At 43.9% G+C, this 17,741-nt stretch overlaps 1 protein-coding gene across 1 annotated transcript in view; it reads left to right on the top strand.

The window, feature by feature from the left end:
• LOC126259554 (glutamate receptor 1-like) overlaps window positions 1-17,386 on the top strand; it is a 545,373-nt gene extending 527,987 nt beyond the window's left edge. The window contains exons 16-21 of the mRNA XM_049956439.1: window positions 475-719; window positions 6,769-6,877; window positions 6,980-7,117; window positions 13,100-13,174; window positions 16,664-16,788; window positions 17,016-17,386. Coding sequence (XP_049812396.1) covers window positions 475-719; window positions 6,769-6,877; window positions 6,980-7,117; window positions 13,100-13,174; window positions 16,664-16,738 — 642 coding nt within the window. The 3' untranslated portion in view covers window positions 16,739-16,788; window positions 17,016-17,386. The remainder of the gene's footprint in view (window positions 1-474; window positions 720-6,768; window positions 6,878-6,979; window positions 7,118-13,099; window positions 13,175-16,663; window positions 16,789-17,015) is intronic.
• The last annotated feature ends 355 nt before the right edge of the window (window positions 17,387-17,741 follow it).

Raw genomic sequence — 17,741 nt, 5'->3', positions numbered from 1 at the left:
CACCCCAAGAGCTGCTCGCACATTTCTCGAGCTCTCCTAATTCTGTTAATCTTTTACGTTTGTGTTCATGTACTCAGTAATTTAGTATTGTCCATCATGTTGACTTGTTTCCAACTCTCGTATTTTCCTCTGTATTTTAAAAGATTTGTTTCAGCTCGTGATTCGTGATTACTTTTCCTCTACAACCAATAAAATCCCTTGATCCTCTCTAGAAATCTCATTTACGTTTTGTATATATTGTTTAAGTTTGTCTGGAAGAGTACCGACGTGCCATTTCGTTACCACCGTTATTCGAATGTTCTTTTATCTTTTCACTGATTCCCCCCCTCCCCCCCTTTTCCCTTAATATGGCACCGATTAATATTTTTACCCCACTGTCCTTACTGTAAATTACTGTAATACGTAACGAGCATAAATGCGCCATCTGTTAAATAGGAGTGTTCTGTGTACGGACTACACTGTTTTTCGTTGCAGCGGTCACAGATCACGCTGTACAGCAAGATGTGGGAGTTCATGAACTCACGCAAGCACGTGTTCGTGCGCACATACGACGAAGGCATTAGACGGGTGAGGACGTCCAAGGGCAAGTACGCGCTGCTCATCGAGTCTCCAAAGAACGACTACACCAACGAGCGGGAGCCTTGCGACACGATGAAGGTCGGCCGCAACCTGGACGCCAAGGGCTTCGGGGTCGCCACGCCCCTAGGCTCGCCCCTCAGGTACTCCACGTGTGTCTCATCTGGAGCTACAGCTCACGGCAATTTGCAGGCCCATGAGTACTCTGATACTGGCCTCTACTGGATTTTATTTACTTGATACAATGTTTCACACACTTGGTCCCATGTACACTCACGCTCATAAATTAAGGATAATAGCAGAATGTGGTGCCACACAACATGGCACTACACAAAACTGGCGCTAATAGCATAGGCACATAGGAGTTCACACGACCCAGATCTGTAAGTCCACGGTATTGATGATAAGTTGAGAAAACCGTCCCGAAACACATGTGCTACAAAAACGCCACTGTTTCCTGCGCATGTACCCCGACATCAATATGGATATGATCACCGTGCACACACATACAATGGCAGCACAACGAGTTGGCATACTCTGGAGCAGGTGGTCGAGCAGCTGCTGGGGTATAGCCTTCCATTCTTGCACCATTGCCTGTTGGAGCTCCTGAAGTGTCCTAGGGGTTTGAAAACGTGCAGCGATAGGTCGACCGAGAGCATCCCAGACGTGCTCGATGGGGTTTAGGTCTGGAGAACAGGCAGGTCACTCCATTCGCCTGATATCTTCTACTTCAAGGTACTCCTCCACGATGGCAGCTCGGTGGGGCCGTTCATTATCAGGAGGAAGGTGGGACCCACTGCACCCCTGAAAAGGCGGTCATACTGGTGCAAAATGACGTCCCTATACACCTGACCTGTTACAGTTCCTCTGTCAAAGACATGCAGGGGTGTACGTGCACCAGTCACCGCACACCATCAAACGACGACCTCCATATATGTCCTTTTCAAGGGTTTGGTGTCTGGTTCCTGGTTGACGCCAGATCAAAACTCGGCGAAAATCACTGTTCAGACTATACCTAGACTCGTCCGTGAACATAACCACTGTTCCAGTGACCATGTACTGTGTTCTTGACACCAGGCTTTACGAGCTCTCCTGTGACCACGGGTTAGTGGAATGCACCTTGCAGGTCTCCGGGCGAATAAACTACGTCTGTTCAGTCGTATGTAGACTGAGTGTCTGGAGCTAACTGTTCCAGTGGCTGCGGTAAGGTCCCGAGCAAGGATACCTGCAGTACTCCGTGGCCGTCTGCGGGCACTGATGGTAAGATATCGGTCTTCTTGTGATATTGTACACTGTGGACGTCCCGTACTCTAGCGCCTGGACACGTTTCCTGTCTGCTGGAATCGTTGCCATAATACTGAGATCACACTTTGGGGCACACGGAGCGCCCGTCCTAAGACCTGCTGTGTTTGACCAGCCTCCAGTCGCTCTAGTATTCCACCCCTCATAACGTCATCAATATGTGTTGTTTGAGCCATTTTCAACACACAGTCACCATTAGCACGTCTGGAAACGTCTGCACACTTACTCGCTACACCGTACTCTGATGTGCACCAACACACCTGTGGGTATGTGGACTGCTGCCAGCGCCACCGTGGGACGACCGCGTGGTCATACCCCAAGGTGATTTAAACCCGCAAAGTGCCCACCAGAGCGTTGTTTCACCATGTATCAGCGTCATCCTTAATTTATGATCACGAGTGCATATTTACATAAATGTACATGGTGAACCAAAACTCTGTCGAAAAGCTGTCAGAAGTGGTAGTAACGACGACAACAGAGAAAATAAACGGTCCAGTGTGTGTGTGCTCCAGTAGGGAAGATGACAAAGTACTCGAAGCTCTTGAGTTATGTATTCTACACTCGATGTTTACTAAATGTTTTTTCTTATTTTGTACCATACTACAACCTCTGAAAGTTTGACGGAGTTCTTCTTCTCCCTTTAGAGCCTGCAAGTCACTGTACAGTGCTACCAGGCAACTGCCATTCCTTTTCCATTGATGTATGAAGAAGGTTATATGTCCCTATGTGACTTTACATCTTAGAGTCTCATATTATTCTGACTGTTCTCACACGAAATATGCAGATGCTTCGTCTGCCTCAAACAGAGGTGTTCCACGATCAGCCAACGGGATTTCTCAAGAACAATATTGTCTTCCTTTATAAAGATTCCCCTTGAAGATCCGCCAGATTCTCTGTCAACACTTACGGCCTCCATCGACCTGTTACGGTGTCAGCGACTTGTCTGTATCTCTATTGGACATTTAAATCCTGCGAATTTAACTTTTTTCTGATTTCTTTGTATTAGCATGCATTTATCTGCACGGAGGTCGAACTTCTACTCAATTTATCAATACTAGAAATATTATCCAAGTCGTATTCCATTTCCTTGGCATCTCCTAACGGTGCGACGTTCCTGTGGTTAACACTACCATTAACGAAGACTCTGAGACTGCTGTTGACCATATCGATTGGTTTCACTTTTGGTTTCTGTAGAACGTCCAATTTTCTGTATGACAACTCATTTGTGAAGCACATTATATTCACAATCGACTTAAAGGTTATTTATTTCGCAACATTGCAGTTTCGAGCCATTTTCAAGTAGTATAGCAAAAGATTTTGTATCAGTATATGTCAGACTTCAAAATTCTCCGGCATGTATAGATGTCCTTCATAAAATTTTACATGACTGTTGTAACATATATGCCACCTAATATGTAATGTAGCTACAACAAATATTGCCTGTGTTCGTCTCTGCAAAAGGACTCGATAAGCAACCTGAACTCTCAGTAATCGGAATCTAACCTGCATGACACTGGGTGCGTATTGTATGAGTGTCAGTTTCACTGTTGTTTAAGCCCACAACAGATTGTTACAAGGAAAACTTAAAACTAACATTTTGATAAGCTATATGATTGCGTATTTGAATAAGAATTTACAAGTGATACAGAATCTGACTTGTGCAACGGAATTTACTGGATTGGAGGACATGACATGTTGTGATGTGTCAGTGTCTCTTTTTTGGTCCTAATTTTTGCACTCGCCTCTTTAGATGACTGCGTTTTTCCATGTGGCTTACAGCAATTCTTAGCATCATGCAACAGCAGCGGCTAAAGCTTATTGTTACTAAGAATGACTTTAATAAAAAGCAGTTTCCTTGGGTCTTGTTAACTACTAAATAACTTGTAAGAAGGAATTTCATAAATTAAGTCTATTTAAATGCTTCAGAAATCGTCATGACCAAGTACTAATAATGGCGAAATGTCTCACAATGACTGTATACTACTCCAGTACGCAGAAAGCATTCATCTGCTCAGTAGAAATCACAGAAGATACACACAGTTCCACGTAAACACTTGCACCAAGAACTCCGACAATCCTAAAACCAGTCACCGTGGAACAACAGGGATAAATGACATGTCGACACACACAGAGTTTCCATAAGCGATCGGCGTCCAAATACACGTCGTCCGATGAGACGACCAACCAACGGTCGTCCCCACTCAAGTCATGTTTGTCGGCAACGGTTGGCCAAGCCATGCATGGCTGTCCGAACGTCACTGCTGCTCCGTCCCCGACTCCTTTGATGTCCGTTCGCAACTCGGACACACGACGACCCGGAGACACTGGCTCGGACCCAAACATGCAGAGGGAAAACCGGCCTATTGGTGACCCGACATCTCTGCACAGGGAAGGAACCGACCCACGTCTGGCAAGATGACCAACTGACTAACCCCAGAAACGGTCAAAAGGCCAAATACACGTCACCCGGTGAGACGACCGACCGAACGACCAACCAACGGTGGTTCCTGCTCCAGTCTCCTTCCGTCGGACAGTTCATGTGTGTTGCCAACGGTCGGCTAGTACTGGCTCCGTCCCCACTGAACTCCCGACAGACGACGACCCGGAAACACTAGCGGTCGCTCCACAGATAGTGCGAGAGTGCACTTATCGATAAGCAATGCTGCTGCCACTCACGGGCAAGCAAACCAGCAACATAGTCACGTCAGTAAATTGAATAAGAAAACAGGCGACAGTGCCGTAAAGACAAGGTGACAAGCAATAAACGGCTTGAACCAGAGCCGCGCCTGGTTCAGGGATATGACGGGAACGATCGTTCAAAGCAAAAAACCGGTTCTAAAATGCATCCCTTAAAGCTATGATCACTTGCAAAGTAGAAGATATGTGTTTCAGCGAAGGTGAAAAAGTGACTAAATAAATACTTAAATAATAAAGGTATTATGTAATGAACAGCCCTAACACATAGCGAAGGGTCTGGTTTGCGACGCTCTGTTGGTCTTAGGATCTTTCCAATCACTTGTTGTTTCTTCCATTTCTAAAAATGAGATAATTGCAAGTGAAGCATATCACCACAACATAACTACGTCTTGTAAAGTACTACAGTGTTTAATTCAACCATTGGGTCTAAAACAGTTTGCTTCATTTAAAACGTAAAAAGTACAACAAAAGTTACAATGAAATGAACACCCTTAGGTGCTTACAGGCGTTGACATACGTCAACGGGGACGGATGAAAATGTGTGCCCCGACAGGGACTCGAACCCGCGATCGCCTGCTTACATTGTAGACGCTCTATCCATTTTTTTTTTAAATCTCATTTTGGTCGTTGAATTTGTTCGTGGCAGACGTCCAATGACAGCCGTTTGGATCCTTCGTTGATCCGTCCACTCATTTTTTTATTACGGAGAGTAGCTAACCCTCTGACCGAGCAAGCTGAGCTACCGTGCCGGCGCCCATCTGAGCCACCGAGGACACAGAGGACAGCGCGGCTGCAGGGATTTATCTCTGGTACGCCTCCAACTAAACCCACATTCTCAACGTATTGTCCTGCACTACATTCGTGGTGCCCCCGCCCATTATACTCATTACTCGCGGCGCGTTGCCGATTTCCGTAAGAGTTCTGGCACTGTTTGCGCATTCGCACAGAAGAAGAAGATGGTCAAGTGGCCGGTGAGCCTTAACTATAGATATACTAAGATGGTATCTGTTCTTTCGGACGTGTGGGAAAGAACAGATACCATCTTAGTATATACAACAAAAGTGCTTTTATGCCAAGTGGCCTTAGCGATTATACTATCGAAGCGGCAGTTCGTCGAATAGTGCCGGTCGTCCCAAGTCACACAATGTAATTAAGCACGAACTCTGATTAAGATTTGCACTACAAGGTGAGATGGAACACTGTGTCATATCGAGAGACGTCAGTGCACAATTTTGGGACCGAAACATTTCGTAATGAACACTGTCAATAGGTGAAAGAATTGATAACATTTCCTGCAACTGTAGAAACAGTGCAAGGCAAAAATTTGTGTCGGAAACCGGAGGGCATTCTGCTTAGATAGTGCAGCACATTGGCAGTTTCCTATCGAGAAAACATCAAATGGACTTTTAAAGACTTTTCCGTCTTTCTACAATGAAAGGAGTAAATGTAATTATTGCACCACTGTCCAATCCATGATTAAAAAAAATAGTTAAAGCGATATTCATATGTAAAATACCGAAAAAAGGATAAATTGAATGAAAAGTTCCAAATAAAATTGTGACATAAGAAGACAGTTTTTAGATTTTGAATTGCATTGAATTTGAGGTGTAGATGATGTGGAACAACAACGGAATCATTGCCCAAAATCTCGATGGGAACTAATGATTTTCAATCTTTTGCTGAAGACAAACTTGATTTGAAAATCTTAAAATTTTATTCTTAAATAGAATTTCTAGAGCAGTAATATACACCGATTCTCTTTGATGTATATTGAAGAGTTACCATTCTGGTATATAATACGTTAAATTATATAGTTTTAATATATATATAGTTCATATATAGCCTTAATATGCCCTAATGATAATTCTACAAAAACATAAAAAAAATTCATGATGTGTTTTAAAGGGAATTGCTCTTATAGTTTGGATACAACAAAATGAAAATATATTTTATAATTGTTGGTTTGGAGCAGTAAGAATCTTTGGATTTGTAATTAATTTGTAACCATTTTCATTCAATGATGACAAGTGATGTTTTTATTCGTGTAAATGAATAATACTTTGAAAAATATTTTATTTGTTTTTCACAAACAGTGAATTATAATTTTTATCCGTATTTGTTATTCGTCCTTCGAATAAATTTTGTCCAACTCTGCTTGAAGTCAACTGTAACTGTCTTCTGTCTGTATCGTAGGGAGAAAATAAATTTAGCAGTCCTTTCTCTGACCGAAAATGGTGAGCTGACAAAACTTAAAAACCGTTGGTGGTACGATCGCACGGAATGCAAGCATAGTGACAAGCAGGTAAGGTCGCTTCAATGGCACATAACATAGGTTTCCCATTCGATTTTTTTGTGGAGTTAAGATTTTGTGTTAAGTGATACCCCTATAATGTCTTTTTTGTAGGATGCATCTCGAAATGAACTTTCACTGAGCAACGTCGCTGGTATATTTTACATCCTGATTGGTGGGTTGCTGTTTGCCATGGCTGTGGCTCTATTGGAGTTTTGTTACAAATCTCACGTCGAAGCGTCTAAATTGAAGGTGAGTCGTCACATTTTGCCTTATACTACAAGAGAAAGTTTTACTTCACATATTAACGGCACAGATTTAAAAATACAAGATGAATCACAACATCACCGTCAAATTTGTTTAGAGGGAACCTTTGAGTGTTTTGCTACAAAGGTCCCACAGCCTCCAACGGATCTTTAGAGAGCATACACGGTTTGTGACCACAATAGCCCTGTTGCTGTGAAAATCAAAACAATGAAGAAGCCTGTAATACTCAATAAGCAAATCCTAGGACGCACGAAACAAAGTAGTGCAAGAAACTTCAGACGAAAAAGTGCTGTGATGCGTTTGCCGTTTGTATGCCAACAGCTCGGCATGATGTTGTTGTGCCAGTCTTCAGTTGCTTTTAGTGGACCCATACACAAGATGCTTATCGCTTAACTCTGTATCAGAGTAAACCTATCCATAGTACTGTTGTGTGCCGCTGTTAACGCTCAACTAACTCTGAATGAGAGTAAAACCGTAGACAGAACCGAGCTACACTGAATGCGAAGTTGAGAACAACGAGTGAGAGAGCAGTAGTCTTGTCAATAGCAGGTACCGTGAGCTAGTGGAAACAAGATACAAAGTTCATACAGACTGCATCTGCACTGTTGTGGATTTTTTCAGTGCAGTACAATACAGAACTAATTGAGGAAAGAAACCAAATACTCATATAAAAAGTTAGCATCACCTCGGTTCCGAAAGATCCGGAACCTGTACAGAAAATTGCAATACAGATCAACGTGAACATCACTTCCGCTCTTTTTATTGCTCATGGAAACCACACATTGCTTATTGTACGACCATACAGCGAGACCCTCAGATGTGGTGGTCCAGATTGCTGTACACACCGGTACTTCGAATACCCAGTAGCACGGCCTCTTGCATTGATGCATGCCTATATTCGTCGTGGCATACTATCCACAAGTTCATCATGGCACTGTTGGTCCAGATTGTTCCACCCCTCAACGGCGATACGGCGTAGATCCTTCACAGTGGTTGGTGAGTCACGTCGTCCATAAACAGCCCTTTTCAATTTATCCCAGGCAAGTTCGATAGGAGAACATTCTGGCCACTCTAGTCGAGCGATGTCGTTATGCTGAAGGAATTCATTCACAAGATGAGCACGCTGAGGGCGCGAAATGTCTTCCATGAACACGAATGCCTCGCCAATATGCTGCCGATAAGGTTGCACTATCGGTCTGACGATCGCATTCACGTACAGCCGTTACGGCGCCTTCCATCATCACTAGCGGCGTACGTTGCCCCACATAATGTCGACCCAAAACAGCAGGGAACTTCCACCTTGCTGCACTCTCTGGACAGTGTGTCTAAGGCGTTCAGCCTGACCAGGTTGCCTCCAAACACGTCTCCGACGATTGTCTGGTTGAAGGCGTATGCGACACTCATCGGTGAAGAGAACGTGATGCCAACCCTGAGCGGTCCATTCGGCATGTTTGTGGGCCCATCTGTACCGCGTTGCATGGTGTCGTAGTTGCGAAGATGGGCTTCGCCATGGACGTCGTGAGTGAAGTTGCGACCAGTTTGAGTCGTAACAAGACGTCCTATGGCTCCACGAAGAGCATTGTTCAACATGGTGGTGTTGCTGTCAGGGTTCCTCTGAGCCATAATCCTTATGTAGTGGTCATCCACTGCAGTAGTAGCCCTTGGGCAGCCTGAGCGAGGCATGTCGTCGACAGTTCTTGTCTCTGTCTCTATGTCCAAACAACATCGCTTTGGTTCACTCCGATAAGCCTAAACACTTCGGCTGTTGAGAGCCCTTCCTGGCACAAAATAACAATTCGGACGCGATCGAACTGCAGTACTGACCTCCTAGGTATGGTTGAACTACAGACTACATGAGCCATGTACCTCCTTCATGGTGGAATGACTGGTACTGATCGACTGTAGGACCTCCTCCGTCTAATAGGCGCTGCTCATGCATGGTTATTTACAACTTTAGGCAGGTTTAGTGACATCTCTGAACAGTCAAAGGGACTGTGTCTGTGATACAAAATCCACAGTCAACGTCTATCTTCAGGAGATCTGGGAACCGTAATGATGCTAAACTTTTTCTGATAAGTGTAATTCTGCAATGAGCCGCCGTTGGCCGTGGGTCCCTAGTACCAAAATACTCAGAACGCAATTCTGAACAATCTCTGGGTTCTGATACGTCTTTATGTACAGTTAGTTGTGCCACATGAAGGACATAATGAGTAAATATGAAAGAAACTTAACATTTGTAGTAATGACCACTCACATTTGAAGGAAAGTGAATTGTGAGTCACAGAGTGAAACCTACAGAAGTGGAGGTGTATTATACTAGTGTAAGGAAAGAAGTAGACAATTGTTTTCCCTTCAGGTGTAATGTTAGTAAATTTCCTCTTCAACTAAAATCATCACTTCAAGCAATGATTCAGATCATGCCAGCTACAACGACGCGCACGCACAAAGATTAAGGAAACTAAACTTCCTATGAGATAGTCGGAATAAGGAAGCCATAGATAGGGGGTTGTGCCGGCAATAATTTACAAAAACTGCCACATCTGTGAAGTATAAACAACGTTCCCACTGTTGGAAGTTTAGGAATTATTGACTGCGCTCGGTCCAGTCGTCCACCTACAATCACAGCTGACATCTCGCTAACTTTTGGGGACTGTACAGTACAGAAAGTCATAATAAATAAGGTGACAGAAATTATACAAAGATCAGAGAGGGCGATCACATAATTGTCAATAGGAAACTGTGACACCGTGTGTCCGGATAACCTCATTCTTGAACACGGTCCACCTGTGTAGTCTTCTGTAATGGATCTATACTAGGAGGATGAGGAAATTTCATTACTAACGCAGACATATAGTGATCAACTGAATTGTAAGAGAAATTACGAGTATAGGACTGAAGTGAAGAAAGCGACGGACTGGTGTGGGGCTGTCATTCTGATCTGCCAGGTTACTGCTTTACTCTGGCCTTGTAAGTTCGATTTTTTCCATGGAATACAGGAATCCGTCGGTGGTAACGGTTATCGCAGCAAGGCAGGGGATATTAAGGAACATTCTTTATTATTCATCAAGTCAGATACAGGTGGGCGCCCTCGTCTGCCTTCGTGCTGGTAGAGTGGACCTGCTGAAGACCACGTTCGCTGTTTTGAGGCAGCGCACTTACTCAGCGCTGGGTAAGAGGCCGCGACAAAAGAGATTCGCATAGGTGGCGGCGGCATGGCGAGGTCTTCTCTGTACTCCATTGGCAGTCCTTCGTGTCTCTATGTTGTCAAACCTCGGACTGCGAAGATCAAGGCCGGCAGCCGGCTGTAGGAGGCCATCTAGTAATGGTACAGGGTACCTGCCGCCACGCACCATGCGATGGCTTTCGGACTATGTATGTACATGTAGACGTAGAACCCGACACACACGTTCTGGGTTCTGTAGTTGAATTCTTCGCTGACCCCTTCGCTGCTGGTAGGCAGCTATTTGTGTCACCCTCGCGCTGTCAGGCGCCTGTAGCATGCGTATCCGATTGACGCGATGTGTCGTTACCAGAGTCTTACCAAATGTTGACTTAATGTCTGGGGCAGTTTTTAGGATGGTTGTGTTGTCAGACGCATAGCTTTGGAACGCTAAGAAAATTCTTTGGCATCGCGGTATTCCGAGTGCACCGCAACGTACGAAACAGACCTTCTCATGCGACAGTATGAAAGAAATTGTTATCCATCTTCAGAGAAAGTGCTTGAGACTGTTATGCCCTGAGCCTAGACAGGTCACGTAATTAACGTGGTGGGGAAGGGGGAAGGAACACTATTAAATATCACACCAAATGTAGCTTAAAACGAAAAATTCTCTTTTTAGTGTGTGACAGTTTGCTACTTCATTGTACATTCCGTTGTAGCTGACGCTTTCAGTGACCCAACCAACCCCGTCAGAGCTGGAAAAAGTATGGAAAGAAAGTCTATGTCCTGCCTTAAAAACATGTCTTGACTGTGCCATATTTCATGCTGTTGAATAACTGCAGGTGTTTGTAGTCATATACACTCCTGGAAATTGAAATAAGAACACCGTGAATTCATTGTCCCAGGAAGGGGAAACTTTATTGACACATTCCTGGGGTCAGATACATCACATGATCACACTGACAGAACCACAGGCACATAGACACAGGCAACAGAGCGTGCACAATGTCGGCACTAGTACAGTGTATATCCACCTTTCGCAGCAATGCAGGCTGCTATTCTCCCATGGAGACGATCGTAGAGATGCTGGATGTAGTCCTGTGGAACGGCTTGCCATGCCATTTCCACCTGGCGCCTCAGTTGGACCAGCGTTCGTGCTGGACGTGCAGACCGCGTGAGACGACGCTTCATCCAGTCCCAAACATGCTCAATGGGGGACAGATCCGGAGATCTTGCTGGCCAGGGTAGTTGACTTACACCTTCTAGAGCACGTTGGGTGGCACGGGATACATGCGGACGTGCATTGTCCTGTTGGAACAGCAAGTTCCCTTGCCGGTCGAGGAATGGTAGAACGATTTGTTCGATGACGGTTGCACTTTTCAGTGTCCCCTCGACGATCACCAGTGGTGTACGGCCAGTGTAGGAGATCGCTCCCCACACCATGATGCCGGGTGTTGGCCCTGTGTGCCTCGGTCGTATGCAGTCCTGATTGTGGCGCTCACCTGCACGGCGCCAAACACGCATACGACCATCATTGGCACCAAGGCAGAAGCGACTCTCATCGCTGAAGACGACACGTCTCCATTCGTCCCTCCATTCACGCCTGTCGCGACACCACTGGAGGCGGGCTGCACGATGTTGGGGCGTGAGCGGAAGACGGCCTAACGGTGTGCGGGACCGTAGCCCAGCTTCATGGAGACGGTTGCGAATGGTCCTCGCCGATACCCCAGGAGCAACAGTGTCCCTAATTTGCTGGGAAGTGGCGGTGCGGTCCCCTACGGCACTGCGTAGGATCCTACGGTCTTGGCGTGCATCCGTGCGTCGCTGCGGTCCGGTCCCAGGTCGACGGGCACGTGCACCTTCCGCCGACCACTGGCGACAACATCGATGTACTGTGGAGACCTCACGCCCCACGTGTTGAGCAATTCGGCGGTACGTCCACCCGGCCTCCTGCATGCCCACTATACGCCCTCGCTCAAAGTCCGTCAACTGCACATACGGTTCACGTCCACGCTGTCGCGGCATGCTACCAGTGTTAAAGACTGCGATGGAGCTCCGTATGCCACGGCAAACTAGCTGACACTGACGGCGGCGGTGCACAAATGCTGCGCAGCTAGCGCCATTCGACGGCCAACACCGCGGTTCCTGGTGTGTCCGCTGTGCCGTGCGTGTGATCATTGCTTGTACAGCCCTCTCGCAGTGTCCGGAGCAAGTATGGTGGGTCTGACACACCGGTGTCAATGTGTTCTTTTTTCCATTTCCAGGAGTGTAGTTGATTCTTCATAAATGAAGAACCACAATAGCTGTTAAATGATACTTTATTGAAACATGTTCAGATACAGATCTGTGTATCGAAATGGGGAAAAAATTAAAAACTGTATTGCCTGCAGCCCAAATTAGAAAAAGATGCAATATGTAACGGATAGGAGCACTCACGATCCATTCATATGAAGTCCAGACCGGGTTTAAACGAATGGCCCAACGATCTCAGTCAAATCACGAAGGAACGGTAGTCAGTTAATAAAATCGGCGGAACTACATCTCTTTTTATTGTGAGGTACAGGCAACGCTTTTTAAATTACTTTTTCCCCATTTTCTCCTAGATTAATACCTGAGGTTGACGCTATAGCTGCGAAACTGGTCGTTTCAATAAAAGATCATTTAACAGCTGTTGTGGTTCGTCATTTATCAAAATGTATTTCCAGAGCTGTGGCTGCCCACAGGATAGAGCATTTGGTTAAGTGTTTAAACGTACATTTTTCTGTTAAATGATATTTAAGTTTTTTGATAACATTTTTTCTTTACAGATGTCACTGTCTGATGCCATGAAAGCGAAAGCAAGGTTGACAATTGGAGCAGGAATCGATTTTAATAATCAAAGGGTAAGATTAGCTAGATCCTTTTGTGTGTGGTACTTCATACAGTGAAGCTCGTAATACATTACAAGGAATATAAACGCTTGGTGCAACGACCTCTTATAGGGAGATTTAGTGTTTTAGTTTTGTGTGTAGCCCATTGATGGCACGAGAGGTTAAGACGGTAAATTTGAAGAAATGTTGCTTCTACATCATTATAGGTATCTAACAGTTAACGCATCATCAGTAGTTTCTGCATGAGTCCGCAGAGTATAAAATTCAGATTATTATTTTCATCTATGGTTGTTGAGTTAAAGAAGATGCTGAAATACCAAAGTACTACTTACTTACTGATTAAACAGATGAAAAAAGTTAGGGAAAGCTATGTAGGAGAAGGGTTTCTGCCTTGGGCATGTTTTCTTTGTACTATCACAGCAGACACAATAGTTGTGTTTTTGAGGTTCTTATTTAAGTCTTTCATTCAAATGAATCACAATACATAGTCAATTTTATGCGTATGTATCATTTCTGTATCCTTAATGTGAATTACCATATCGTAAATGTCTATTATAAAGTAGGTTGGGTTCTGTTCATGTTGCAGTATCACCAAATGGCTCAAGGCAGGACTTTTCTCTTCAGTAAGTGGTTAACATATCCTAAAATAATAAAATGGCAGCAAAACACACATTACGTTGAAGAGAAACGTTTGATTTAATTACTCACTATTTAACTTTAATTTTATTTGTGTGGATATAGTTGGGAATAACACTGAATTAAGAAAGAACACTTACGTTTGGTAAAAAAGAAATTACATAAAATTATATATGTAGGAAATTGACATAATTGATCCTTGCTAATCTAACAACAGCTGACTGCACTCATGTCATAGTAAACAACTTTTGCCGTGAAAAAGAATTTAGTGAGTAAAGACCAGAGATATAAGACTGGCTCGAGGTAGAGCATGCGAGCTCAATGTGCATACGCGTGTGTGCGAAAAATATAAGTGATGAAAATTACGGCTGGAAATTATGGTATCTGCAGCCAACTATTGTTCTAAGCTGACTGAGATTAATACAGAATGTTGTTGTTAGATGATACATGTTTAGGGAATGAGATTGTGCAGGAGCTAAGAGAATCGTAGCTTTTCACTATTAATATACAGAGTTCCACCTTCTAACATTGATAATGTAAAATAGAATTCACTGAATATACCTTCTGAATAGATCGATGTTTCTGGAGCTTCTGATATCAGTATACACTGTCCTATAGAAGAAGTGAAGCCCTTGGAGTTCATCGTCTAACGTAAATGTAACTTCGTACATTTATAAACCATCGACGGGTCTGTAAATAATTAGAAATTAAAATTTTCTGTGACAGAAGGGCCAGTACAGTACGTTAGCGTCGTGTATTTAATGTTGTCATCAGGCTCGCCATCGTCGGCGAGAATTTTTACGTACTTCCAATGTTTTGGAAAAGCACAGCTCTGCTAAATCTGGCATCGTGGATTCGGAAGACATGGCGGACAACCTCAGGTCACGGGTGGCAGTGATTGCAGGAGCTTGAACGGCTCAACGGTACGTTACGGGACTCCTGTGTCCTCGCGTGTTATCTCTCATACGACAGTACTGTCATGCCAGTTTACTATAGGACAAGGCTTCACAACATACGTGTTCGCGGAGCAAGCTGTGAGCAGCAAGGCGCGAGCAGGGAGCAGCGCGAGCACGCTACCCCCACTCCCGGACCAGAGCGGAGAGAGGGGAAAGTCACGTGGGGCACACAACAGCTGCCGCTAGTCGACGTAAATCCGCGGCCACCTGCAGGGATATCACTCACGAATTATTACTGCGACAAATGAAACAAATAAAGGAGAACGTACACGTGCCACATAATTTTATTAGCTTAGTGTATGCCTCTACCATCTGTAGATACTGAAGAATTCCACGACAATCCTATATTTTCAACACTTTCTTCAACATTACTTAAAATATCACCTCCGGTTGTAGTGTTCTTCGTGGCTACTACATCGAGGTGCTCCTCCCTCACCTGAAGATCTCTATTAACACCTCTAATAAATATGGCAAGCTCCGCTGTTCCAGTGATATCAACACTTTCGTCCACAGCTAGAGAATACGCCATAAAATCTTTACAGATATTTGCAAGCTGGCTCTGGACGTCGTCTGCCATGTCCTGTATGCGACGCATAATGGTCATGTTAGATAATGGCATAATCCGAAACTGTTCAACTTGAGATGGACACAAATGTTCCGCTACAACTACCAAACATTCTTTTATTAAATCGCCATCAGTTAAGGGGCGCAGGGATTTTGCTAAAAGCAAAGCAATTTTGTAACCCACTCTGAGAGCTGCCTCAGTTGATTTTTCTTCGTCGTCCAGATCTTCTTTGGATAACTTCCTTTTAAGTTTAATAACTTCCTGTGCACGATCTGGTCAACCACATTTTCCACGTCCATAGTCTTTCACGTGATACGACATATAATGTCGCTGCAAATTAAATTTCGTAAAAGAATTCAGCGTTTTGTGACGTACTAAACATTTTGCAACACCATATTTTTCTGTAAACAGGTACAATTCCCCCCAATGGGGGTTGAACTGCGAAAGCATGGTTGGGGTTACACAACGGCGACTTCACATGATTCTTAACCAGCGAAGTGACTGTTAAGAGCTGGTCGTAGTACTTTAAACGTTACACAGTCGGCGCGAATTCAATAGGCACGCTGCGGCCCTATTCAAACGTGCGCGCGCATTTCCCATCCCTCCCCTCCCTCCCTACTCCACGACCTTGCAGCTGCTCGTGAGCACGTGCCTGAGCAAACGCGAGTACTCGCGCTCAAAACCGGCCAGTTGTTAAGCCCTGCTATAGGACAATGCTCGTCCACACATGATGCTGGTCTCCATGAACTGTTGCCACGGTGTTGGGTTTTCCTGTGACCTGTACGATCCCCAGATACCTTCCCAGATCGACATGAGTGGGATCAGTACGGACGTAAACTCCGTGCCAGCACCAATGTCCACAATATCAAGGGCCAGCTACAGCACTTCTAGTCAGCTTGGCACAGGAAATAATACAACGGCCTTACGATACCCGTCCCAACCGAAACAGTTCATGCTTCGAAGCCAAAAAGGATTTAGTGTCATACTGATAAGCAGGATAGGACTGCTAATCTCTTTGTAATTTTGACTCATGTTGTAACTGCAATAACATCACATACCCTCTCAGCCTGTGAGATTCGATTTCGTTTCCTCCTCACCTTCTGGGTGTTTAACATTTTGTCAGGCAGTGAATTTTGATCTCGACAGCCGGTTAGCTTTGGAAACTTAGTTTTCTTATTGTTAAAACCGTAATAAACCCATATCACCAAAAATAAGGAACACAGCTAACCATGAACTGTGGCTATACGTGTCCAGCAGTGGCACTAAATAGGTGATATCATTAACTTATAAGAAACAAGTAATCAAGTAATTTATCCTCGTTTAATTATGTGTTCCTCTTTTCAGTACTACACGCCAACCCACCAGATTAACAGCATTGATAATGATCAGCTGCACAGCAACACACATACTCAAGTTTAATTGAGTATTATGTACTTGTATACCTGGATGTCATAAAAATGAACAATCTGGTTTGTATCACAGTTACGTAATTGTACGTTATTATTCTTCCCTTGTAAATACCATTTCAGTCTGAAGCAGTTCAAGTAAACTTATATATAATGATAACTCACAAACGTTTGAGGGTTAATGCATGTCTCTGCTGATCATAATATAGAATATTGTTGTTGTTTAGCTCTGACTGTTTCACTGGCGTTAAATGTAGATGTCTTGGCATATCCAGTAGTTTATGTTTCAGAACTGCACTGCACTCGTCAAAAAAGAGGATACTTCAACATGACTAATCAAGAAATGTTCTACGCAGATATATGTGTATCTCTGCGACTTGTGATTGTTTACTGCTCCAGCAAACGGTGCCTCGCCTGTGAACCACGGAGTGCGCATTCCTAGAACTGTATCAGAGGACACTGGTCGACTTCTAAAACTTTTTCCAAAATACAAATCAAAGAGACAATTTGTATGCAACTTACTTACAAAATGTTAATTAGAAAAGGTTAATTAGTTGAGTACTTTCAATCCTCAACTTACTTGTATTCCATTAATTCTTCAAAGAAATTTTAATAGATGCGTTGTGTGAGTTAAAGTCATGAGATGCATACAAATTTTTTCTTTCAAATATATCATAGCCTAGAGAAAAGATGCTTGTGTTTCATTGTACAAAGATATTTTTGACAAGCTGTAAAAAGTATTTTAAATAATAAGAAATTTTTACATGGATTATCAGCCTGCTAAAGAAATGCTCCTCCCTTTCTCCTTTGAAATAAACACCCGACATTCTGAGGCAAAGTTTGAACCTCACACTCTCTTAATATCTTCGCTCCTTCTGGTGGTAGTATCGTCTCGCCATTCACAGGTCTTTTAATGAGCTTGGAACGGAAGTTTTAACACATGCTTTTCAGCACAAATCAGCTTGCTATCTTCACGTGAATAATTCATTGCATGAAGAAGTCGAAAGCTGTTTAAA

This window comes from Schistocerca nitens, chromosome 5 (assembly GCF_023898315.1).
Source record: "Schistocerca nitens isolate TAMUIC-IGC-003100 chromosome 5, iqSchNite1.1, whole genome shotgun sequence".
Classification (NCBI taxonomy): Eukaryota; Metazoa; Arthropoda; class Insecta; order Orthoptera; family Acrididae; genus Schistocerca; species Schistocerca nitens.
The sequence above is the reverse complement of the archived record's forward strand: the minus strand, read 5'-3'. Positions and strand labels throughout refer to the sequence as shown.